The sequence below is a fragment of the Balearica regulorum genome, chromosome 6 (assembly GCF_011004875.1).
Source record: "Balearica regulorum gibbericeps isolate bBalReg1 chromosome 6, bBalReg1.pri, whole genome shotgun sequence".
Classification (NCBI taxonomy): Eukaryota; Metazoa; Chordata; class Aves; order Gruiformes; family Gruidae; genus Balearica; species Balearica regulorum.
In genome coordinates this window covers 15,557,748-15,583,603 of record NC_046189.1, presented here as the reverse complement: position 1 = coordinate 15,583,603, position 25,856 = coordinate 15,557,748, and the positions used below count along the sequence as shown (strand labels likewise).

At 38.3% G+C, this 25,856-nt stretch overlaps 1 protein-coding gene across 1 annotated transcript in view; it reads right to left on the bottom strand.

The window, feature by feature from the left end:
• Nucleotides 1-25,856, bottom strand: part of RAPH1 (Ras association (RalGDS/AF-6) and pleckstrin homology domains 1) — a 98,536-nt gene that overhangs the window by 38,648 nt on the left and 34,032 nt on the right. The window contains 3 exon segments of the mRNA XM_075756455.1: nt 17,550-18,067; nt 18,942-19,047; nt 23,083-23,202. Coding sequence (XP_075612570.1) covers nt 17,550-18,067; nt 18,942-19,047; nt 23,083-23,202 — 744 coding nt within the window.

Sequence of the window (25,856 nt, the reverse complement as noted above, 5' to 3'; positions counted from 1 at the left end):
TGAGAAGGCTTTCCTGCAATGTTTCTCAGAAGGAGGGAGGTTTCCCTGTCCAAATAGGAGTGCTTGTGCAGAAAGAAAGAGAAAGAACACAAGTCAAAAGAAGTCAGTATAGTAATTTTATAGTGTCTTGATTGCAGAAGACAAAGTAGAGTTTAAGGAAAAAAACCTACATCATCACTTTATTTCCCTCCCATAAACACATGAGTATTCCCAAATACTATGAGCCTAACACACTAGTATAAAAGCAGTCGTGCTAACAGAGGACACTATTTTAATCTTCCCCTGTACAAAATGTCACACAATAGAATTAAAAGTTTTGCTTACCTGCTACTGGTTTCTTTTCTGCAAGAGACATCTTATTTTTAAAGACATTTAGAACTACTGAGGTAAGAAAACATGCACTTACAATGCTTTCCAAAATCCTGTCCAGTCTTCTAAAACTGAACGTTCTACTTCTGTTACACAAACCTAAAGCCACTAAAAACTGGTAATCCTGGAGACACGGAACTGGTTTCATGCTTTCTACATTGTCTGCTGCTTCCATAGTTAAAGAAAAAAAGATGTTACCACAATAATAATAATCCAAACCTGACTTAAAATGATTTTTTTTTTTTTTTTTTTAAACAAAAGGACTTAAGTGTCTCTTCTCTTGTACAGGCCAAATTATATAACCCAGGAAGTTAGAACGAAATACCTGTATTTCTCTTGAAGAGAAATTAGCAGAAAATATTTTTTAATCTGTTTAAAAAGTAGCAGCAACCAGTAGAGAAGGACTTCTCGAAAGGCAAAAAATCAGATAATGACAGTTAACAGAGTGATTCTCTTCTCCAGCATCTGCTACAGAGAACAACAAAACCATCAGCCCACAGAAATTTGCAGAACAACGTAGTCAGAAGTCTGCTAAGGAAATTAGGTTAATACTGTGGCACTTAACAGGAGCATTAAGTATATCTCCTGTGTACCACCACTGTACTGCAAATTTTGTCCCATGTGGCTGCATCTGTCTCAGCCTTATTTGTGTTGACTGGTCCAACGCTATATAGATCAAGGCATGACAACTGAGCAGCCTGCTATACTCTTGTTTAATAACTAGCAGCACAGAATCCCCACCTCTTCTTCAGACAATAAGGTATAGTATCCTGAAAAAAATGAAGATACCTTGTCTACAACTTCACACAAGGCAATATCAAGTAGTTTGGTGAATGCAGTTCCTGGGTAAGTCTACTTGATGTGACTGCCACATATGCTGGGATGAGTAATTAAGCATCTCTAACAGGCTTTAAAAGTTACAGCTCAGAAAAGATTTTAGACAGCATCTGAAGTAAAACCTAGGCTCCAGCATAAGCTCAACCTGGTACTTGGCCACTAATATAGACACATACGCTACAGACTGAAGATTTTTTTCAGCCTGCAGATTAATTACCATTTGTGTCTACATCGTATGTTTTAGAAGCACAGCATTACTGCCTAGTGACAAATTTTTCACACCTCAAGCACACGCTAATGAGAGCATTGTGATACAGGACATGATATAATTAAAAGGTCTCATGCATTGTTTACATACAGAATTCTCAGATCAGACTTCCTCACACACATAATCATATCATTTGGGACTGATGAATGAATACATTCTGCTTTTTCTACATACAGAGGATTTCCAGCAACTTCAATGATACTTATGAAAGGCTATCATTTAAAGAAAGTTCATTTACTCGGCCTGAGCAGGCTGAGGTGATGCTATCATTGCTGACAAATAATACAGCTTTGCTTAACTTGAAGGCAGACTAATCCTCTTTTCAGGTTTTCTGCTAGGTGCATTTTCACTCTGAATCTACACAGAAGCTCTAATTTCATACAGTCAGTTTAGAATGGTCTCATTACAACATACTACTCCAGAACTTCTAGAATAAATTGGTTGGCTCAATCCAAAGCTCAAAAATATACATAAAAAACTAAAGACAAGTTCAAGGAAATTCTTTTAAAGAATTTCTTGATAGAGTTCTTGTTGGACTCCAATTAATATGGATCACTTTTTCTTGATGAACGGAGCACTGCAGTAGAAAGAACATTACAATGTACCTTTGCAGCCTCTTCCTTAGTGTTTCACCACTTTCTCTCCTTAGTCTATCAGTCAACAACAGTGTCAGGGTAAAGAAGAGATACTGAATCTCTCCTTAAAGGAAATACTATTTGCTGGAGAATATTCCTCCTACAGAGAAGCTCAAGGCAGATTGTTTAACCTTCTTCCAATCACTGGTCATTTTGACTGTTGTCACCTTGCATTTAAGTACACTTCCTCCACTAAGGAACTTTTATTCTATTCAGATATGGGAATGCCACATATTTCTTACAAAATAACAACCACTGAGGTCTTTGCTAATACTGCTTTCCAGATGTGCAGCAAAATATGAAAACAGATAACCACAGGAAAGTTTTTCTGGAAATCAAGAACAATGGTATTTCATGGGAACAGGTGTTGACCAGTAAAATGAGAAATAACAGTGCGATGACAACTACCTATGTGAATTTGAGCTGGAAAGACATGTCTAGAAACAGGAAGGCAACACTTCTTTGCCAGATACCTTTTGTGCATGGCTCCTTCCTACTGCATAATACGTTCTGCAGTACTGCAGATACCCGAAAGTTACAAAGAGCAGAAATAGCAAGACAACAGGAAAGCCCAAGTTCTACGAGTTATAGCTTGACTCAACACCACCTATATGCACATAAAACTTTTTAAATATTTGATCTGCACAAACCATTATAGAAAGAAAAATAAGTTTCATTTAGAACGTGTTATTCTTTCACAATCCACAGTTTTAAAGCATTTAATCTATTTCAAAGGAAAGACTTCATCTCAAACATCAAGCTTTGATGTGAAGAGATTTTGCCCTTTAATACAGGCTCCTAGGAATATTCCATTGTTCAGGGGAAGATAAATATTTTTTCTTAAGATACTACAATCATATTGGACCACACAGAGGATCTAAATAGCCCGCTCCTCCTCTCTACTTCTGGAGTTCAAATATGTATCAAAGCCCTGACAATATAAATGCTCGATTTTTCCAAATAAATTAACCTACTTTTCTGCCCCAAGCACTTTCCCAGATTGAAAATAACACCAATGAAATACAGGAAAACAAAATCAAAACATTAATTACTCCTGGTAGACATTTCTAGTCTTCCACCATGAAAAGCATCTCTTCTCCTTCCACCTGCTCCCATCACAATAGTGAGAACTCATGCCCTGGCAACAAAGAAGTTTCTCCCATAGTGCATCGTCTTAGGCTCATTTAGGATATAAAACCAATTCCACTTACACAAAGTAGTACGCCCTGTGCCCCCCACACCACCAGTGCCTCCACAGTACAAGGCCACCATTTCTCATAACGGGTATTTTTGTTTTAAATTGTCACGCAAGCAGAACATTAAAATATCCTTGGAAGGTAAAAGTAGTTTGAAACATCATGAAAGTATCGAAATTCAACAAAAGCTTTAGAGAAGGCAAAAACATGCAGTTCTTTATACTAAGCATGAAGTTATATGAGAGCTTGGTTATAATAGTGTTGGAAGACTATTTAGTTGCTGCATTCACTAAAATACTCAGTAAAGCTTATTCAACATGAATAACACCGAGTCAAAGACTTGATGCCTAATTAATTTACCAAATTCTTTGAAAAATCACATACTTCTAGGCCAGCACTTAAGTAAGGGTGCAAACCCAAACAGTATATAACATGTGCACAGTCCAAAGCTAGCTATAATTCTTTGCTTCTACTAGGTTTTAAAAAGCTGTATTTTTTATGTATAGGATAGCTTTCTCAATAAAATCCAGCCAGTTACAGCCATACCTTTTCATAAGTTTTTGTATAAAATGACTAATGCAAATGCAGTGCAAATGAAAAAGTTTCTCAAAGTTATTTCCACTATATGTAGAAAAAATTCATTTATTAAGCATTAGCAGATGTTAAAATTTTCTACTAAAACAGGATCTATAAAACCACTCTGAAAATAAAAAAACCCCTTAAAACCAACATGTGCTTTGATATTTTAAATGATGAGAGCCAGACTTCACTTAAGCTTCCCAGTTAACCTAACACCACTGCTGCTCAGGCAGAACTCAAAATACCATAGACTAGTGAGCAGCCAGGAAGGGAAATGTGATAGGACTTTAAAAGGATTCTGAAGAGGCAATAAGAATTTTTTTCTCCTTGTCAGGTCATCAAATTGTGTAATTTACACTTCCACAGAAACTGTTTAAGTGAAGAATCAGTTGATATAAACTGTGCTACAAGACTTTACAACAGTGACACTGGACAGACATAGCACTAGCCATGCTGGAGACTGCATCTCACTAAGTTTGTTTGTTTATAATCTTCAGAAGATACTATTCCTTCCCTAAAAAAAAAAAAAAAAACAACCACAACCCACAAATATGTTTGCTAAACATGGTACAACAGATGGACTACCAGGAAAATGAAAATACCTTTCAGATTTTCAGAATGTAATTAGTTGCACTATACTAAACAATAAGTAATACTCTACCTGTCCAAAAGCTCAAAATTTTCTCCCCTATTATCCTTGTCAGTTCCTTTATGAAAAGTTCAGTGGGTTGTTTTAATTATTGAGGTTCTGAGGTCTTAGGATAAAAGGCAGTTTAAAAAACAAAACAAAAAACAACCACCAAATTGAAATGATTTCTAAACTAAGACTGAATTACTGAGCATATTAAAATTATTTTTTACAGACAGTAACTGATGGGTGGATTTTAAGAAGTAAGCTCCTTTCAGAAGAGGTGATAAACTGAGCTGTATAGCTAGCTTCTGAAGGATTCTTCTTGCAACTGCGGCAGGCCATCAGTTTGCAGGTGACATGCGAAATATGTTGCCTCATTTCTTCAATTCCACTTGCATGTTTTTGCAAAATCTTGACAGTCACATTCATACTGACCACTGATCCATTTTCTTGTTACACACCTGATTATCACTTAGTACAGAAGTGGGACAAATTTAGAAAGATTCAATCTCATTGCTAGGAGACAGAGTTGTATCTAATTCCTCTAATTTTAAGGTAAGGGCTCAGAATATGTACATGCAGGGTTTAAAAACAGTACAATACAGTGTCAAAGGTGCCAAACGTGTTCGTTACACTGTCAATTTACAAATCATGAACAAAAACTAGGTGGGAAAGTGTAAGAAAGTGTAAGGAGTGTAAAAAAAAAATGATGTGGCAATCTTCTAAGGTATTTCATGATACTGTTCTAATGCCTTAAATATGTTAAATAGAAAAAAAATCCTTTCTGGTTAAATATTATCTGTAGGTTCAAAGACATCATTCACTCAAGTTATATAGAATAGAGTAACATACTTCCGTCCATCAAAAAAAAAATAAAAAATGACAAGACACTGAGGACTTGTGTACATAAATAAATATCTTGCCACATTTCTTGCAAAACTGTAACACTTGAACATTAACACACATATCTAATTAAACCAGCTGGTGGCACCCTTGTGCCACTATTTTGGATTTAATACTACACTTGAGAAACACTACAAAAATCTTTTTAAAAACTCTCCTTCTGTCCCTAAGAAACGAACTAAAATACGGAAAACTGAGTAAGCAGTGTCCAATAGAGTGCTATACGCTTGCAAAACTTTGTTGAAAAAGATAACTACTACAGTTTGCATTTCAACTACATCCACATATTGAATTCTTTAGAGTCCAGTTTAAAGAATTAGAATCCTCTATTTTCAAAAGAGAACTCAAGAATTAAAAATAGTTTAAACATAATTTTTGTAATTTTGTCCTGAAGGGGGGAAAAGATTGGAAAGGAGAACTGAATTTTTTCTTTGCAAACTCTGCTCATGGGAGGCCCTATCACTCTCTACAACTACCTGAAAGGAGGTTGTAGCGAGGTGGGTGCCAGTCTCTTTTCCCAAGTAAGCAGCAATAGGATGAGAGGAAACAGTCTCAAGTTGTGCCAGGGGAAGTTTAGATTGGATATTAGGAAAAATTTCTTCACTAAAAGGGTTGTCAAGCATTGGAACAGACTGCCCAGGGAAGTGGTTGGGTCACCATCCCTGGAGGTATTTAAAAGATGTGTAGATGTAGCACTTAGGGACATGGTCTAGTGGTGGACTTGGCAGTGTTAGGTTTACGGTTGGACTCGATGATCCTGAAGGTCTTTTCCAACCTAAATGATTCTGTTCTATGATTTTATGACTGCCAAGAGCAATCATGCTTCAGAAAAAAAGTGTATTTTAAGTAGTCTCACCCAATTAATAACTAGAAAATAGGCAATGAGCAACATACGACTAAAAAGCTTGACTGTAATTATATACATGGTTACCTTAATGCACTGTTGGGATACTATATGAATTAAACTCAAGTCACTAATGTGATTTTTCAGTAGACCACCCCCACCCCCCCCCCCCCTACCAAAACCTTGCCATGCAAACCCCACACACAGGCAAACTGACACAACTATTGACATAAATAGAAGCCATATAAGCATATCATAACTTACAGCAGTCAATTCAGCTTCCTCTTCTGGAAAGTTAATAGGATGCTTGAACTGATTGATGGAATGTCCCATAGAAACAGTAAAAATAGGAAAATGGGGAAGGAAGGATGCAAAAGTGGAAGAGGGGAAAGGGAGGGAGGGAAGAGAAAGAAAGGCTTTATTATCGCTCAGAAGAGGGAAGAAAGAAGCAGTGATGACAATTAAGCAAAGGAAACAAAATTAAATTAAGAAGTTGCAGTGTCCCTCATCCAAATTTCTTATGCACAAATGATCAATGACTTGAAGACAAGAAGAGATTCAGGCTCTCTCCTATGGGAAGGGAGAAGGAGATAGGATACTGGTATGTTTTTGACCACAATAAGAGGGGAAACAGTCAATAATCTTAGATAAAAGCACTGCAGTAAAATATCTGCAGGCACACACCACACAATTTTTCTACCTCTGTTGAAACAAATCAGAAAATAAACTTGGGTAAGATTCTCTTTGCACAAACAGTTGCTCACTAAGTCAATAATTGAGAGTTAAATTCTCTAAATACTACAAACAGAAAAAACCCCATACTGTCACTTTACACAAGCTTATCTGTTTCCCATCCCAGTTCCTCCATATGAATAACTGAGGAAGTAACATAATACACTCTGGTGAACAATTACTAAGTGCATATAATAAGAATGTCCTCTTAGTAGAGATTTATCTTATTTCCAGTTGGTCATACTATTTTAGATCTCTGAGCACCCTCATAGTGTAATTTCATTTAAAAAGAAATTAAGAGGAAGTGTTTCTGTATCTCTGTAATTTTCAGTAAGGAAAGGAAAAAACCTAAATCAACCCACATCTGTGGCTCAGGACAGTGTTCATGGCAGTGACAAGCTTCTTAGTGTGAAGTTGGTAAGGGATAAAAAATTGAATATTATGCTACTAAAAAGCAGAGTGCCTAAGATTTCCACTGTGTCATCCAACGCTTGCTCCTTTTCCTTCAAAGGTATAGAAGTATTTGTTTCAGGCATGTTGATTTTGGTAACCGAACTACACAGTTAAGGTTTGACAGATGCAAAAGAGTCTACAATTTATTCTTATCAAAGCCTCAGAAAAGGAAAATAGACTTAGAAAATGAAGCAGTAACATTAGATAACAGAGCTTCCACATACAAGATGTGTTTTCAATTACTTATAAAAATTTTGCCAAACTATAACCACCAAGACAGAAATTTTCCATCATGGATTACTGTTATAGGATGATTACTAGTTATTTACATTAGACAAAGTATTTCCAAGAGAGGAAAGGAAGGTGCATCTCATTTAAAATATAGAAGTTTTTAAAGACCTCTGCATGTCTGACCAGGAAATAGATTATCGGCAGGGGCATCCTCAAAGACTTGCTTTGTGCTGTCCCACAGAAGTTACCCAAATTTGTCTGAGCATAAACCTTTAGAATTGAAACTGTAGTCCATAAAGCCTCAGTGAAGCCTGGAGCATCAAAATTAAAAAAAACTCAAGGCTGCATCCTCTCACAGAGCATTGCCCAGCCCTTCAACTGGACTGCACACTACTAGCCTTAAACAAAGGATTGGTCAAGTTTGGGAATGCTTGGGTCCAGGGCAGGAGAGTACAGCAGCCTTCTTGAAATTGCAATGCCTGGCTGCTGCAGAGCATATTGGAGCCAGACACGGGAAGTGAGAATCTGGAGCTATTACTCTGTGCTCCCAAGTGGCCAATCCTCCTCCTGGAACTCATGCAACTCCATTTCACTGCAGGCAACTGGAATTTCCTAACTCTAAGTGTTCAACTTTGCAACTTTAAAAAAAAAAATCAGGACAAAAAAAAAAATTCATTTACCGCAAGTGTTTCTTAACTACTGGGGATGCTTATAACTTCATGCTAGTTCTGACAGTTACAGTCTAAACCAACTGAAATTCATTGTAATTTAAGAAACATGTGTGTGGACATGTCAAATTGAGAAACTGCTGCACCATGTGCATAAGGTGCACTATTCGCTAGTCCACGCACACTACCTATGTCAGGTTGTGATGGTTCCCTGTCAAACACAAGTTCCTTGGGACATAGCAGGACAGAAAGGATTGCATAAGCTAGTAAACATTTCAGTTCAAGCTTAGTTTCACTACTGGTTTTAAGAAGTTTAAGACTAAACTGCCACAAGAAAGAAGCAGTCCCAACCTTCCCCCAGCCATGTGATCTCACATCTCTTGTGTGGACAGCAGTGATTTTGATCGTGTAGTCCAGTGGATCAATGAACAACTAATTCAGAAGGATTCATTTTCAGGGAGACCACAAGCTGATCCAAATCACTAGGCAGCTGCACAAACACTAGTGCCAGTACAAGATGGGGCAAAACTGCCCAATTCAGCAGTAGCATGGACCTAAATTGGCATAAACCAAACATGAAATCCCAAATAAAGTTTGTCTGCAGGGAGATGGTTTCAAGCAGTGGAGTTTTCCGAAAAGAGAAAGAAAAAAGAAAAGAAAGAAAAAAAGATGGAGTATAATTTCATGGAAAATCACATCTGATCTGTCCAAAAAGAGAATGCATTAAATGGAAGACTGAAAGAAGGAAGGAAAAAAAAATAACCCCAAACTTTAGTAAGACTAATTCATGCATAATTGCATTAGTTAAAGAATATCAGATACTTCAGGCTGCAAAGGGCTCTACCTGCAGCACAGAAAACAAGACATCAAAGCAGCTAAGAAACCTAAGGAATAAAAGTACGTGTTGGTTTAATTGGTTTTGTTTGAATCTGCTGTCTTTTACACTAAGTAGTAACTGTATTAAGTAACATTTGCTTATGTCTGTTGACTTCTAAACTATGAATCAGTCCTAAAAATATGACTGCAGACATCAAATCATCCAGAGATCGATCACTAGAAGAGAATGGGTACACACAGCTGGGGAGTTAAAAGTCACAAATTTACCTTTTCGGTGAAGAGCAGATAAGCCATATGGAAAAAATTAAACCTGCATTCAAAGAATCACACACCGGTTTGGGTTGGAAGGGACTTTAAAGATCATCTAGTTCCAACCCCTCTGCCATGGGCAGGGACATCCTCCACTAGACCAGGTCGCCCAAAGCCCCATCCAACCTGGCCTTGAACACTTCCAGGGATAGGGCATCCCCAACTTCTCTGGGCAACCTGTTCCAGTGCCTCAGCACCCTCACAAAGAAGAATTTTTTTCCTAATATCTCATCTAAAGCTACTCTCCTTCAGCTTAAAGCCATTACCCCTTGCCCTATTGTATTCATAAAGCAAACTACTTACATGGCTGGTCTAAAATCTTGAATAACTTTTATAAACATGAGACCTGTAAATGTCCAACATAGGAAACTATAACCAAGGCTGTAAATTTGGTTAACTAAAAGTGAAGACTTTTCTTTGTATTTGCAGACAACTTTTATTATACTATAACAGACTAAACACTAACCAACACGTGCAAAACTGACAAGCTCAGTTGTTTCTTCAGAACATGAAGTCTCATTTTTTTGGGTTCAAACTCCTTTGGAAACCTGGCAAACCCTAGTTTTCATCCTTGTAAGTTAGAAGTACAGGCAACTGAAAACAACTGCATAAATTCTTTTCTCCTCTTAAGAGTTTAATGTTCCACGATAGTGCTCTTAATTTTTGTCATCTGTTCCAAATTTGAGTTTTGGCAACCTGACGTAAGGACAAACAAGTAATCTGTTGCTAATTTCCTACAGATGTAATCTAATTAGATGTTGCAGAAAAAGTAAAGGAATTGGTCTTGGTTTTAAGTGGACTGGAGTATCTACAAAGAAATTGGCTGATTTAAAAACTCCATTAATTAATCACAACTTGTCGAGTGGTATCTTCACTGGAAACTGCAACCAAAGCATACAACTCCTCCCTGCAGTGCCTTTGACAAGATTTGGTAACATCATAAGGTAAGAATTCTCATTTCTCAACTCAGGTCTAGTGGCTTGGTCCAAGACGGCTTCTTCCGAAAGGCATGTTGCCTAGATTTACTTGGTCATTGATCTATGGTATTTGTCTCTTGCAGATGAATCTAGTAAGAGTTCCAATCTCTGAGCAACCATTTTCTTAGCTTGTCTGTATCAATGATACATTTTTTCTCAATAAATCCCATCATAAACACAAGTATTTTTCTAAAGTGTCATGGAATTGGCATGAAAGCAGTGAGATTTAATTTAAAATGTAGTTATTTACACAACACCCAATTCAAACTGTCTCCTACAACTGATGAAGTCTGTGATAGCAACTTCTCTAATCAAAGCATGTAAAGAGGCAGGAGGAGATGCAAAAAGGATAAAAAAAGGTCACTGGACTGCAGAAAGCTTCCATCAGCAACAGCAGATGTTCTACTGTTAGCATTACTAATCAAAACAGTGCACGTACATACACACACAGAAGCCTACCATTTCAAGAGGGTACCAGCTCAGCCGACTACCACTGCCACTAGCTCACATTCTTTTCTTGCAATAGACAAGCATCTACTGCAACTGGAAAGTGAAGGCTGAAAAACCTTGAACTGTGTGCCTTCATCTTAAAAAAGTCAGAACAGCTAGAGAATAGAAACCATCAAGTGTTTGGTATTTCCAGAAGAATGGACAAGCACACCACAGGCAAATTCTAAGTGATATAGTACAACTTCGCTGGAGAAAGTCATCTCACTAATGCCATATGCGAGGGGCTATCAGGATAGTTTCTGAAGAATCAGTTTTAACTGCAGATAAATGCATTTGGGTTAGTAAAGTTTGAGTCATTCAGTTGCTCATCCACAAAAGACTCCAACATCACAGAACAACCAGAAAGAACAGCATTTAGGCATAGACAATGCCTTTTATGGTATATTTTCTTAAGTATGAACACTATTGTAATTTTTTAGTTGATACCAGCTTTGCCAGCCAGCTGTGTCAAACAAGATATGTATCATACTGTCCATTTTCCTGTTCCTTCCAGGGAGAAAACTTCTAAGCTTATTCATCAGTGTGAGGCAAAGTTGAAAGGCAATCTCAGAAGATAAATATATTTTTACATATTTTATGGTTCCTGCTACACTTTAGTTAATGACCTCCTATGTGGAAAAAGTAAATTTAAAATTCATGACTATGAAGTCAGATACACTGACTGGAGAATCAGGATTTATCAACACAAGGAAAATGTTTAGGTTCTCATTTCCCTTTCACTTATTTTGAATCTGTATATCCAATTTTTAAAGCCTACCATTCCATGCACGTGCAGTAATATAAACTTTTAGAACTTCTCTTTCGGATTCTAATTCAAAATTCTTACTAAAAAAATAATAATCCCTTCCCATCGTTTGCTTTGCAGAGTCCATAAGTATAATGTGGGAAAAAAAATTTAGATGCTAATTCTACAGGCATCGGGAAGACTGTATTAGTAATCTTTGGGTTCTAGTGCATCATATGATGAAAACTGTTTCACTGTCATGTATAAACTTAATGATGAATAGCCAAGCACATTTGATTACCAAAATACATAAGTATTGCTTATATTTCATAAACTGATATGTTTATCTCAGAGGATGTTTTGAAAGCCTCCAAAAATCTGGCAAATGAAGAGTCATTTTACATGTATTTCAAGAACATTTGAAAACTGGACAGCTCACACTTCTTATGCCAAGGAAATTAGAAGCCAAAGTAATAACTTAAGATTATAGATATGCACAATTTCCCTTTACTGCTGACTTATTAAAAAACATTTTGTGACTAATATTTGGAAAAAAAGAAAGAGGAAGAGATGGTCTAATTGTGTTCCAAATTAAGTCTTTCCATGAATATTTTCAACTTAGGAAAAGGATAACTGGAAACATTCCAGGATACACTTTGTATACAAAACTAAAAACACGATAGAACTGGCAGAAAATGAAAATAATTTAATTTTTTTAAAGGTCTTTAGAAGAAACACGAAACAAATGTCTGTCATGCCTTGTTTGTTGCATCTCTGTGACTACTCTCACAAATCGGAGACTAACATCCTTAGCATCTGCTAACTACACAAAACATGGAACATAAGGAAAACTACTCAAACCTTAAGCTCCTAAAATAGAATGTCCAATAATGCTCTATTCCTCCAAGAGCTAAAATAGATCACAACTGTTCTTTAAATCACCTGCAAATAGTAGATGAAGTTCAGTAGTCCAACTCTATTTCAAGATACCGTTGCCTACCAAAGACCATGTATATTATGTGTTGATTTCTCTGCATACAGAAACAGTTAACTGCATTTTCATACAATGTAATATTTAGTAATCACAGATAAAACATGACCTACAATAATCTTTAATGGTTAGGAAAGCATCTGTGTTGTGCTACTGTGTAGTAAGTATTATTTTAGTGACATGTCCTACAAGAATCAGGGCAAAATTGCTATGGAACACAAACTTTGTCTTTCCTTACATCCATTTCAAGTTTTCCACTTTATCCCACAGGAGTTATTAGCCAATACAAATCTGTCTATGTGTGCTGAACTTACATCACAACCATTACCAGCTGTCATGCTCCCAAAGCTCCCTTGTTTTCCCCAAAAGAAATGTTAACGTTTACTCTATACTGCAACCTATCATGATTTTCACTGCTTATACATCAAGACTAAAACAACAATGAATTTAAACTAAAAAAACCAAACCAACAAAACCAAAAAACACCACCCCCGCTGCCAATCATGCAGCATTACTAACTGCCTAATTACACATTATCTTTGTATCTAAGTCAGAATCTCTCAGCTGTGCAAACTGGCTTACAGACATAAAGAAGTCCGTCACGCTAGGAGGGAGGAGTGATGCTGTACTTTGCCAGACCAGATGGCAGACTTCAAAAACTTATCTGCAACCTTCAATGACTGTCCATGAATGGACCCTTTCACTGATCAGACAGCATGATCACCACAGTTCTCTATTCTCTCCCCACTACTTACTTCTCCTATTGCTCTAGCACAGCTCACTGAAAATAAGAGACAATTTATCGGTGGCAGAGGGACCGAAGCAAGAAGGAAAAAAGTAATATGGGTGGGCAGAAGGGACAAGTTAGTCATAGTCATCACTTCCCCTATGTTTACTCATGCTATTACATCACTCATTCGGTCTACATTCAAGTGAAGTATCCCACATGCAGAAAAAAAGATTTCAAGTGTATGGCACTCATTACACAACTAAAAGCAACCTACCAATTTAAGGAAGAATACTGTTCAAGCAAGGATTTCGGAAATATTTTTGTGAAAGACAAATTTCAATTTAGCAAAAATTAGGGAGGGTTGGGGTGGTGTGGAAACAACTTTTCTTATTCAGCAATGCTTAGAAAACTGAAGACAAGAACATTAAGTGCAGACAGACAACACTTAGTACCACAAAGACAAGATCATGAGACTGCAAAGCAATAGTCTTTGAAGACATTAATGTTCATAGCATCCAAAGAGATAGGGTTAAGAATTCTTATGAAAGGGAGAAATTAAACAAATCATGATAACAACTAATAAAACCATGATTTTAGACAACCCAGGGAATTCCAGTCAACTCTCCTGAAAGTGCCATAGAAACAAATTCAGAATGAGAACAACAATGATCTTGACCAATAGGACCACTGAGACTTACCGTCTGTCACGATGCTGATTTATCTTCAACCCCAGAAAGTTCCTACAGCACAGCACTAAGGTGCCTGTCCAATTGCTCAGGCAAAAAAGATTTGAATAATCCCTTACCACCAATGGGTGTATTCCTGCTCTCCCTTCCAGCCTCCAGTTCTTAGCTACAATCCTCCTACTGCACATTAGCACACATCAGACCCCCCTGAGCCTATGCAATTCACTCAAATAACACAGAACAAGCCTCAGAATAAAAATAGTAAGTTTTGGTGTTTTGAGTACCAGTAATTGCCAAAGCTGGTCCAAGGGAGGAGATGAGACAGTGTAAGAGCTTTGGGGAAGGGAGGGAGGGGAAGTCATATCCTCCCATTTTTGGTGGCTATGGAATCACAGCCTCTTTCCATAAGATTTGTCACTATTATCAATCAGAAAGTATACTAGACTATACATACCTTCAGTGGGCCATGCATGGCAGTTCTTTTACAGGATTTCCCTACATTTCCACGTCAGTGAGCTCTTAAATACACAGCAGAATTATTTTTAAGATAGGAAATTAAGCTTTGCAGTTAACTTCAGTATTCTTTTTCAGACAAGCATTTCTGCCTATCAAAACAGTCTTTCATTTTACTTATTGTTATACTCTTGTGATTCCAGTAAAACTAAGTTGTGGAAGAAAGGATGACTTTTTAAAGTCCCTATACTGCCTGGAGACAACAGAAAGGATCGGTCAAAAGGGCAGAGCTGCCAAGTCACTGACCTCTTTTGTAAGAACCATAACAGCAGAGAAAAATTTTAAAGGTCAGCTCAACTACAGACAGTCTCAAGGAAAGCAGGCAAAAAGAAGAGAGCTAACTTAAAGCACTATGTGAGAATAACAAATCTCAAGACAGATCTGCTATGGCCATGAAATATTAGCCTCTCCCAGTTTACACATAAAAAACTTTTTTTTTCCTTACATGGACATTATGTTTTCTTCAAAGGCTACTTTCTCAGAGGGATGTCCTCCATTAGAAACAGCACCATTGAGTCACCTGTGTGGGTGACTTTTTTTCCACATTAGGAAAAGGTGTTTTGGTTCATAACCTAGCCATGAAGATTAATAAACCCTAAACAATAGTTTTCAGGCACTAAATGAATGAAAAAGGAAATAAACTCCTTTGTTGGTACCCAATGATTTTATCAAAGAATCCTTGGGTTTCTGCCCATTTATAAGGTGAATTTTATTTAACAATAACTATGACCACAGAGTCTGTCACAAACTCCAAACAAATGTGATTTTCCCCTTTTCCTTTCACCAACGATAAGAAAAAAAAAGTTGCTTCACAGTAAAAAGTCCCATCCCATCACATAACAGTTTTAATACTGAATAGTTAAATACCAATTCTGTGATCTTGGGGAAAATTTGTCAGAGTGGAACACCTTCCTCAGGCTACTGAAATTAAAGAACAGATAGAGCAAAAACAAAGCGTAGAGGTTTCTGCTCTCAAGAGCAGAGCAGAATTTGGCTCTCAAATTACCAACACTTTCTGGTTACCTCCTTCAAAGGAATCATTCTTATCAACTTATCTGTGCAGATGAACAATAGCCACATTCTTATGAGAAGCAATCACCAGGTTTACAAAAGCACCTCTCATGTCTTTGAGAAAAGCTTTTGGGGGTGATTTTGAGCCTTGCAGTCGGTGGCTAAGAGCTCAGCAAGCAACTGAGAAAGCAACTGCAACACTTGCAACAACATAGATTAGCTTCCGGTGAAGACAAAGTAACTTCTTGACCTCAGTCTCTTGATTCACCAACATCAAGTTACTTAAGTGCAGCAATTGGTTTGTTGATTACTCATGCCACACAAAGAACTGAAAAATCTGGGAGACAAGAAGGGCAATCTTACTGATGCCTCAAGCATATCAGTCCTGAAGTAAGAAGACAGGCTGAGATCTAGCGGGAGACCTGCAAAATTAACTGCAGAAAACATCTTGCATTTCTGAAAATGAAGAAATGCAAAATTCAAGTCTCTCTTGAGCTGTGCAAGTTACAGAAGTGATTAATTCAAGTAAATAATCTTTTTAGCCTGAGGAGAGACAAAAATGCAATATTACCCAACTTTCCACAAAAAAATAAAAAAAACCACAGCATGAATAAGAAAAATCCAAAAAAACCCCCAGAAATAGGCCTTGTCATACCACAGAAGGAAAATGACTGACAAGCAAACAACAATATAATCAATGATTGTCACAGGCTGGCTCCAACTCTTAGGCCTACAGCAATAATGTGAAGGTTTGCATTTTAACTTTTCAAAGACAAAAGGACACATTTCTATCTACCTCTGTTTTGCTTCAGTCAATATGAATCTCCAATAAAAACATACTGAACACTAACTTTTTATACAAAAGAAAGTTTAGGTAAACTGTTACTTCTTCATTTCTCACCATTTCAAATAAAGATTTAAATCTAAGTGTAACCTTGAGTTGATCATTAGACTGACAAGCCTGCATCATTCACTCTTTACATCAGATTAACTGTTGCTGCAGATGGGTAGAGGCATGCTTTCAGCACAGCTCATTGAAATTAATTATTGATTAGAATAAACTCAACTTGTTTCAATTTTCTCCCATAAAAGAGAACACGCACATTAGTACAACTGACTTTTGAACAGACCAGATTTCTGTTTCAGAGAATATTCCTACAAGACAGCTTCTAGTTTAAGTTCTTTAAATTCACCAGAACATTTTCCACATCTCCTCACATAAGTCAGCAGCACTTTGAATGTTGCCCAAATTGGCTGTGTTTTTACTGATAAGTTTCCTCTCTGATTAAGCAACACCAAAGCACCAAAATCCAAAATGAACATCTGCTACTGCTGTATCACAGCCCAGTTGTTGTTCTGTGTTGTGCATTGCCTCAAAGAGTTCTCCCTGTCATACATTAAGCAAGAATATTAATAGCAACAAACTACTGGTATAGTATAGCTTCAGACAGGCACTCATAAATTGCTCTGTGTTTCAGGTATTAAGTGTATGGTAACAGGAATGTGGTCTTGTCACTTGTACTTTCTTTTTTCCATAGCTGTGTGCTCCTCAGATTTAAATTAAAAGCAATGTGAGACTTACTTAGAATGAAACCATTAACTATAAAACACTGAAATTTGTGACTGGCTTAGGAGGCGGAAGAGATGGGGAAGCCCTTAACAAAAAAAAGTACACATTCTTTAAAAAGATTCCTTGCAGACAGAAACAAAACCGAGAAAGGAATAGCTACTGCTTTTGCATGGGCTGCACATGCTATCTTTAATCAGCCCCACTGCACTGAAGACGTTCAGCTAGGAGTATCAGCATGAGAGATGGAGGGGGAAGGGAAAAAAAAAAAGGGAAAAAAAACAAGAAGAGAGTTTGAAGGCAAAAAAACCTTAATCAAACCAAAATCTTGAATGAATGACACACTACCTCAGTGATTGGTTGCCCTTGTGATGTCAAGTCCAGTTCTTGAGGTCTTGTCACCTTATCAATATCCAAGGAGTCCATGCTGGAAGCTGCAGAGGTTATGCTGGAACGGGAGGAGTTACTGATTGAGCGCACCTCAGCATCACTCACTGTGCCAGCAGATGCTGTCCTCCTGTGCTGAGCAGTAACTAGTGGTTTGGTGTCTTCTGCAACAGACTGTTGGGCTGCCTCATCCATGCTCAAAGAGGCCTTCTCTAACTGTGCAGTGATGTCATCCAAAGATATGTTGGCATGTGATGGTTTAGTCACCTTACCAGATGAGGAGGATAATCCTTTCATGCTGCTGTGCTTAGTAGAAGGTCGGCTAGCAGGTGGTTTCTGGGCTTTGGGTTCTGTGGCAAGGCGTTTCACTGCAGCATTGTTTGCTGAATAAGACCCAATGCTGCTGAGCTCCTGCTCTATGGAACAGAGATCAGCCATGAGGGCATCTAGATCCACAGTCTCCCCCTGATTCAGAGCTTCTGCAACAAACAAGAGTTTTCAGTACATGCAGAGTTACTTAATTTGTCTGTAAAACTCTTCACTTTCCAGTTAGGTTAGGGGAGCAAAGGAAGCTGCATTTTCTTTTCCCATCTGTACTGCAAAATCTCTGCTCACTGCTAAGCACAAATCTCTTTGCAGTGCTACTCTTGACCAGTCTAAGTACAACTAAAAAAAACCAAACCCAAACCCCACTATTTAGGTTAAATATATTTTGCCGACAGAAGAAATCTATGAATGTTCAGATTACATTTGAAAACTGTAAACTGTTGTCCTGTGAAGAGAATCTAAACCACACATTTATACAATATCATGCCTCAACTTTTTAAAAAAGCATAGGTGTTTTGCTAGGCATTTTCTACTAAAGCAATACAAGGTATGTGACACTGCTTTAAAAAAACCCTGCAAAATACTATACACATATTCGAGCCTTTATATTAAGGCTTCCTGTATTAAAACCAAGGAAAGCTATTTTAAGACAAGGAAAAACATAATTTTTGTTTAACATGAAAGCATTTTGTTGCTATATTCCTATATCCTGTCCAATGAAACAAGATGCTCTTTCTTCCTGTTTAACAGATAGAGATCAATTCATTCCTTTATGAGACCAGATCCCAGAACATGTTTGTGTACAAACACTAGATTACAGTTCTCAGGTACTGGGTGCTGTAAAAGATACTGCTTTAGGATACTCAAAATTCTGTGCCATCAGAAAGCAATACCTTCAGCAAACATGTTCTCACTTCAGCCAGAAGTACGTCTAAATGCTCTTATATTTTAAAATGTTCTCATTTATAGCTGGAACAGGGTTTTTTCCCTAAACTAACATTTGAGGGGGTAAATAATTCAACAAACCATTCAAATTGTACATGGAGAAGCGATATGAGAAGTTGGCAAGATTGGTTTCCTGACGGAGAGGTGATCTCTTCACTGGTGCTACAGGTTTGTCTGTATCCAAACTCTGAAAAAGACAAGAAAAAGGGCAGAATAAAGTTTGACAAGGAACTAGACAAGCAAATCTTCAAGATGAATGAAAATCAATTTTCTCTAAGAAATTTCTCAAAAACTCCTGGCACGTAAAAAAACCCACCTAACTTTTTCAGGCTTTAGACTGAAAACATATGTCACCATACCGGAGATTTAGCTTCAGATATTCAATGGAAAATACGTTAAACACATTCTGTTTTCTTTAGAATCAAAAGGACAGAATCATACCCCAAATGCATTTTTAAGTGGTGTTACATACGAGCTCATTTTGAAACACAGACAACTGGCTTACCTGTAACAACTTCTCTGCAGTGAATTGCACAAGTACCTAAACACATTCAAACTGTGGCACCCTCTCTAAGAAATGCATCGTTAGCTTATGAGTATAATCATGGCATAAGACCACAAAAGCATTCAATGAAGAATTCTATTTTATTAAAAAGGATCTTAATTTGGCTAAATTCAGACATTTTTCACAAAAATGTTAATTGTGAAAGCAAACCCTACCCAGTTTACATAGTATAATTATTATTTTTTTTAGAAGAACTAATACAGGTTAAAAAAAGAGACAAGACATCTTTCTACCCAATACATTGAATTGTTATGTTATGAAGGCTAATATGGGCATAATATATTTATTATTAATACCAGCATTTTTGTAAGTAGCAAGCAGTAGGGCGCTATGATCCAGCTGGTGATCCAAGAGGTGCATGACAGGGTTCGGAGCTGCTGTCCCTGAGTAACAAGTGTTTTATGGGGAATCAGCTCTTGCTGTCACAGGCTCAAAAGGCCTGCAGAGGTTTGAATTAAAACAATGCTTGTGCTGATAAAGCTTCCCTGAAGATACACCTATCTGAAAGAAAAGTATCTTCTAGCTCTAATAGAACAAAGTTTCTCACCTAAGCCTTTTAATTTTCATTTTCTACATCGTTACTCAAGCCTTTGTTAGAAATCAAATGCACCATTGTTTCCCCCTAATATTTACTTTTGCTGAACTCTCTTCTCTCCTCATTTTGGCTTGAATTTAAATAAATAAATAAATAAATAAATCACTTTATTAGGAAGTCAGTTATCACTTAATGAGAAGCCAGTGATACAGCCTTGTTTTCCATCAGGTAGAAAAATCCTCACCTCTAGTACCTCTGATGGAGCTTACATATTGTTCCACACAGAACAGCTGAAAAAATTTAAAATAATACAAATATGTATCTATAACCCTAAAGGCAGCAGTGAAACTGCAGATAGAAGAGGCAAGTTAGAGCTCATTCCTTCAGACTGAACCCATACACTGCCACAAAAGATTTTCTGTAAAGCAGACAAATTCTGGTTAAAAGCACCTAAAATGTGTTTTACTGAATTTAGTAATAATTTCACATCCCTGGAAGCATCCCTGGAAACACGTGTGATATGCTCTCACTATTAGCAGAGACGTTCTCCATAATGCATTATGATGCTAAACTAGCAGTTTGGAGAACTGCTGAAAACTGCAACAGCACCAAAAGCTTAGTTCTGAATGACCATGAGAAGCAAGGTAAGATTTCTTTCATTTAACCTGCACCATAGAGCAGAATAAACATTAATGCACTCTGCATCAGTGCCACACACTGCTCACATTTGCTGCAAATTTTGTGACCACATTTTAGAATGCTTTTATTAGACCAACAGTGTAAGAGGGCAAAGTGAATTCAAATGTTCTCCTGGGCATATTTAGCCATTACAAATCTTTTAAAAAGCAGTTGCATCTGGAAAGGAATCTGGGTCTTACTTTTAATTCCCTGCAAATAAACATTTAGGAAATCTGAAAAGGAAGTTAAAGTTCAAGGCACTCGGGGACAAAAACCCTTTCCTCCTACTACTTTTAGAGTCCAGCTCATAAGTAGCAACAAATACTGATACTACAGGAGAATGCACTTTGAAGCTTCTTAGGTCTAATCACCCCCTTTATTGGGACTTTATTGGGACAGCTGCATCAGGGCACAATCACTTACCAAACAAACTGAGAGATAACAACTGCATTAACTTATTTATACAAAAGCATATGAGGTCATTCAAAGTTTTGGGAGAAATGTCATTTATCAGTAGTTGCAAGAGACAGAAGGGCAACTGTCAGGCTATGCTGCAGACTGTGTTGTACAGCAATATGAAAGTGAGAAAGAAATAAGGTGGGTCCTCTTGTTAACTATTTGTTAGTAGGTTTTAAGAACTTTGCATGGATCAGCACACAAATTGAGACATCACCATAAAGTCTGTATGTCAATAGTGGAGCCATAAGCCTCAAGTAAAGTATGCTTATATTTCTAGGCTGCTCATACCTGAAAAAAATGGGGCAGAAAACAAAAGGCTTAAGACTAATTACTCATTGCGCTCCTCTGTGAGGATCCACACGAGGTTAATTTACAGAGCCCATGCCTTCAAAATGGCTCCTGCTTACCATTAAAAATCCTTCATAGAAGTTAAAAAAAAAAAAAAAAAACAAGAATTACAATATGCAGATTTATTTCACAGTCTTCCATTCTATCTCAAAAGGCAGGATTCTTTACTGTTCTGCATGCATAAGTTCAGAGAAAAAAAAATAAAATCATCTTCCTTTAGATGCTATCTACATTTAGATCTTGCAGGCAGATATTTAACCAGAAGGTAACAGAAATGAGCCCGAATTTGAAATGCTGTCACATGACTAGCTCAATTTTCCTTCAGTCTTTGGGTAAGATGAAGATGATAAAAGCTGCCACCTCTTTAGCTTACTGAAACTTGAGGTATCATACCTTTGCTTAAGTCTATGTGGCTTAAGCACAAGAGCTCTGCTCTTGTGAGACCCCACCTGGAGTACTGCGTCCAGCTCTGGGGGCCCCAGTACAGGAGAGACATCGAGCTGTTGGAGCAAGTCCAGAGGAGGGCCACAAAGCTGATGGGAGGGATGGGGCACCTCTCCTATGAGGACAGGCTGAGAGAGTTGGGGTTGTTCAGCCTGCAGAAAAGGCAGCTCCGGGGAGATCTAATTGCGGCTTACCAGTACCTGAAGGGACCTACAGGAAAGATGGTCAGGGACTGTTTATCAGGGAGTGTAGTGACAGGACAAGGGGTAATGGGTTTAAACTGAAGGAGGGTTGATTTAGATTAGATGTTAGAAAGAAATTCTTTGCTGTTGGAGTGGTAAGGCACTGGAACAGGTTGCCCAGAGAGGTTGTGGAGGTCCCATTCCTGGAAGTGTTGAAGGCCAGGTTGGATGAGGCTTTGGGCAATGTGGTCTAGTGGAGGGTGTCCCTGCCTGCAGCAGTGGGGTTGGAACTAGATGATCTTTGAGGTCCCTTCCAACCCAAACCATTCCAGGATTCTATGACTCTATGATGAAATACATTATTCAGGAAGGCCAGCTCACACAGCTGAAGAAAACCACAGCAGGCAGTCACAGAGAAACGGTCTGTCACCCCAGGAGTCTGGCATACCATGCAAAATGCAAAATCTGCTGGTGAAGAAAAGGAAAAGTACTAGAAAGAAGGAAGTGCCAAAAGAAGATGTCTTATTAGCTGCCTTTTTGACGCAGGAAAAGTACTCTGTAATAACGGTGAGTCCTCCAGGGTGTATCAGGGCACCTTACCATGTCATCAGTGGCAACATTCACAATTTCTTGTTCCTTATTACTGCTCAGGTGCAACAAATAAATGCTGTCATAGCTGGACAATGTCCAATCATATGTTTGGAGATATAGCCTAACTCAAGTCAGAGTTTCTCTATATACATGAGGACAAAGTATCAATTCCGTAGTTCTCATTCAAAGGAATCATACCCTTTGGGAAAGGTCATACTAGCAGGTGGTGAAAAATTAATTTAACAACTTCAAGATGGGGAAAGCAAGTCAATTTAGACAGCTTTAAGGAGTACTGAGCTGATCACACGCTATAGTCTACCTTGCTGCAAGTGGCAGTGCTAAGTAGTTAGCATCTAACTGAAAAGAAACATGTAATACTTATAAAGAATTATTCTGCGAGTTGATTGAAACCTTCCTAACCTGTGTGAGTTTGTCCAGTTCCCCCAGCCAGGCCCCAAACATCTTGTCCAAGTCCTGATCTTCCTTATCACTGTCTTCTTCTGCACCATGGTCAAGTTCTTCATCTGATAATTGCTCCATCTGAAAAAAGAAAAAAAACAAAAACAAAACCCCCAAACGTTTGATACTCAAACTGTATCAGTGTCTAAGAAAACTGGTGTAAACTACTAAATTCCTGAAAAAGTGTTCTGAAGTCAAAGCACATGTCTTTCCGTTAGCCTTCTAAAAATTGCATATATTCACAGTTTATTATCCTGCTCACAAGTAAAGAGTTAGTGTGAAAGCTGCAATGGATAACTACAAAAACATTCTTGCAGCTCACTTTTGTCAGAACCATGCAGAAAAAGATAAAGAACAGTCCACAATATTTAATACACCATCAGAAATTATTGCATGCTAGCCTTGCATGTGCATTCATTGCCAGCTATTGTTGGCAAAGTCTAGTGACTTTGCATTACAAAAATTCAACTCTTGTCCAAGGAATTCCGCTGACCACAGTTAAGCAACACCATTCAACCCACAGGAAGTGCAGTCTCACTGCACCACAAATAGCTGACTCCACACATCTGTAAACAGAAATGCTTAAACAGGCTACAGAGAATGCCAGCAATACATCCCATGAGACAGTTTAAATCTTGGACACTGTCCAGATCACTTCAGTGATACCACGCAATTTTTCCCCAACAAAGAAACTCCTCTCTGGAAGCAAAGAGTCACCATTACAGCTATCAGACTCTCTTTCATTCAACAAATTTGAGTGACCAGGATAAAGACTTAATGTTCTCCAAAGGTTATTTCTTACCACCTCAAAGGAAATTAATCTTTTGTTAAACAAGCCTCGATTCTCTTCCCCAAACATGTCCTCAAGCCCCTTGTATGGGGCTAAAAACGCACATGCCTTCCTGGGTACATCCACACTATTACACCCAGGATCTGGTTCAGAATGAAGATTTACATACTTGGGGGATTGGGGGTGGGAAATGATACAGGCAACAATTTGGGAGTGATCAGGCACTACAGAAGAGTAAATCCTAGAGATTCACAGATTGGTAGGGGTTGGAAGGGGACCTCTGGAGATCGTCTAATCCAATGCCCCTGCTAGAGCAGGATCATCTAGAGCAGGTTGCACAGGATTGCGTTCAGGCAGGTTTTGAAAATTTCCAGAGAAGGAGACTCCACAACCTCTCTGCACAGCCTGTTTCAGTGCTCGGTCACTCTCAGAGTGAAGAAATTTATTTCCTCATACGCAGATGGAACTTCCTGTGTTCTCAATGGTGCCCAGTGACAGGATGAGGGGCAATGGGCACAAACTGGAAGAGTCTGGCCCCCTCCTCTAGACATCCACCCTTTAGATATTTATAAGCACTAATAAGATCCCCTCTCAGTCTTCTCTTCTCCAGGCTAAACAGACCCAGCATTCTCAGCCTTTCCTCATAAGAGAGATGCTCCAGTCCCTTAATCACCTTTGTAGCCCTCCGCTGGCCTCTCTCCAGTAGTTCTGTCTTTCTTGAACTGGGGAGCCCAGAACTGGACACAATATTCCAGATGTGGCCTCACCAGGGCAGAGTAGAGGGGGAGGATAACCTCCCTCAACCTGCTGGCCACGCTCTCTTTATACACCCCAGGATACCATTGGCCTTCTTGGCCACAAGAGCACATTGCTGGCTCATGGAGAGCTTGCTGTCTACCAGGACTCCCGTTTTTTTCTCCACAGTGCTGCTTCCCAGCCGGTCAACCCCTAACCTGTACTGATTCTTGGGATCGTTCTTCCCTAGATGTGCTACAGAATGTCCAGAGAGACATGAGAACAGATTGCGACCAAGAGCTACACAAAAAATTCATGCTGTACTGCACAGCTTGATTGGGTCAAGTCAGGGGCTACATAGTGATTTGCTACATAGCCTTCAGAAAACACCAGTTTACATTTTGTGGATTTAAAAGCAAGCTTTCTAAGTACTAATCTTCAGGAAAAGAAAAAATCTTGGTCTGAAAGACATCACAGTGTTGCAGAGTTGAACTGATGGGAGATGTTAAAAAAGATGATAAAGGTGATCTCAGAGAAAAACTGTTCAATCTTTGACTTTATATTACAATAGTTCATGCAAAAAACCTCCATGATTTAAAAACAGCGTTTCCTTCTACTTATATTTTGCTTATACTTCACTTTACCTTGATAAAATAATCAAGGAACAGAAGACTTAGACGTCATCTACAATTCTGAGGTCAGCACAAGCCAATGGCTCCCACAGATACAAGATACTGCTATTCAGTTGCTCTACGCAAAGCCACTTCAGTCTCCTACTAAGATTTTACTTTTGTGGGACAGCACAATGTAGCTACTTACCTTAAAAGAGGCAATAATATTAAAGCTAACCTGGCATGGCATACTACACTGAGCAAACACTGAACAGATGAAATTAATCTGAATCTCATTTCTTCCAACACGTGTTTCGAGTCCTGTATAGTACTTCTAGCATTCCAGGGAAGGAAAGGAAGCTCTTCCTAAAATCTAAGAGTGACACTGAAATCCAAAAAATGCCAATATGCTTATACAATAGAGCTGCATCCTTCCACCAGGGCTGCACCAGTTTTTATGTTCTGTAAGTCAGGCATGCTTCCCCCTGCAAGATTCCTCTCCATGTCACCTGAAAGCCCTCCCGCATACAGAAATGGGACAGCAGGGTTGCCGCACCTCACACGCTGTCTGAATTTCTGCAAAAGAGAAGCTGGAATCC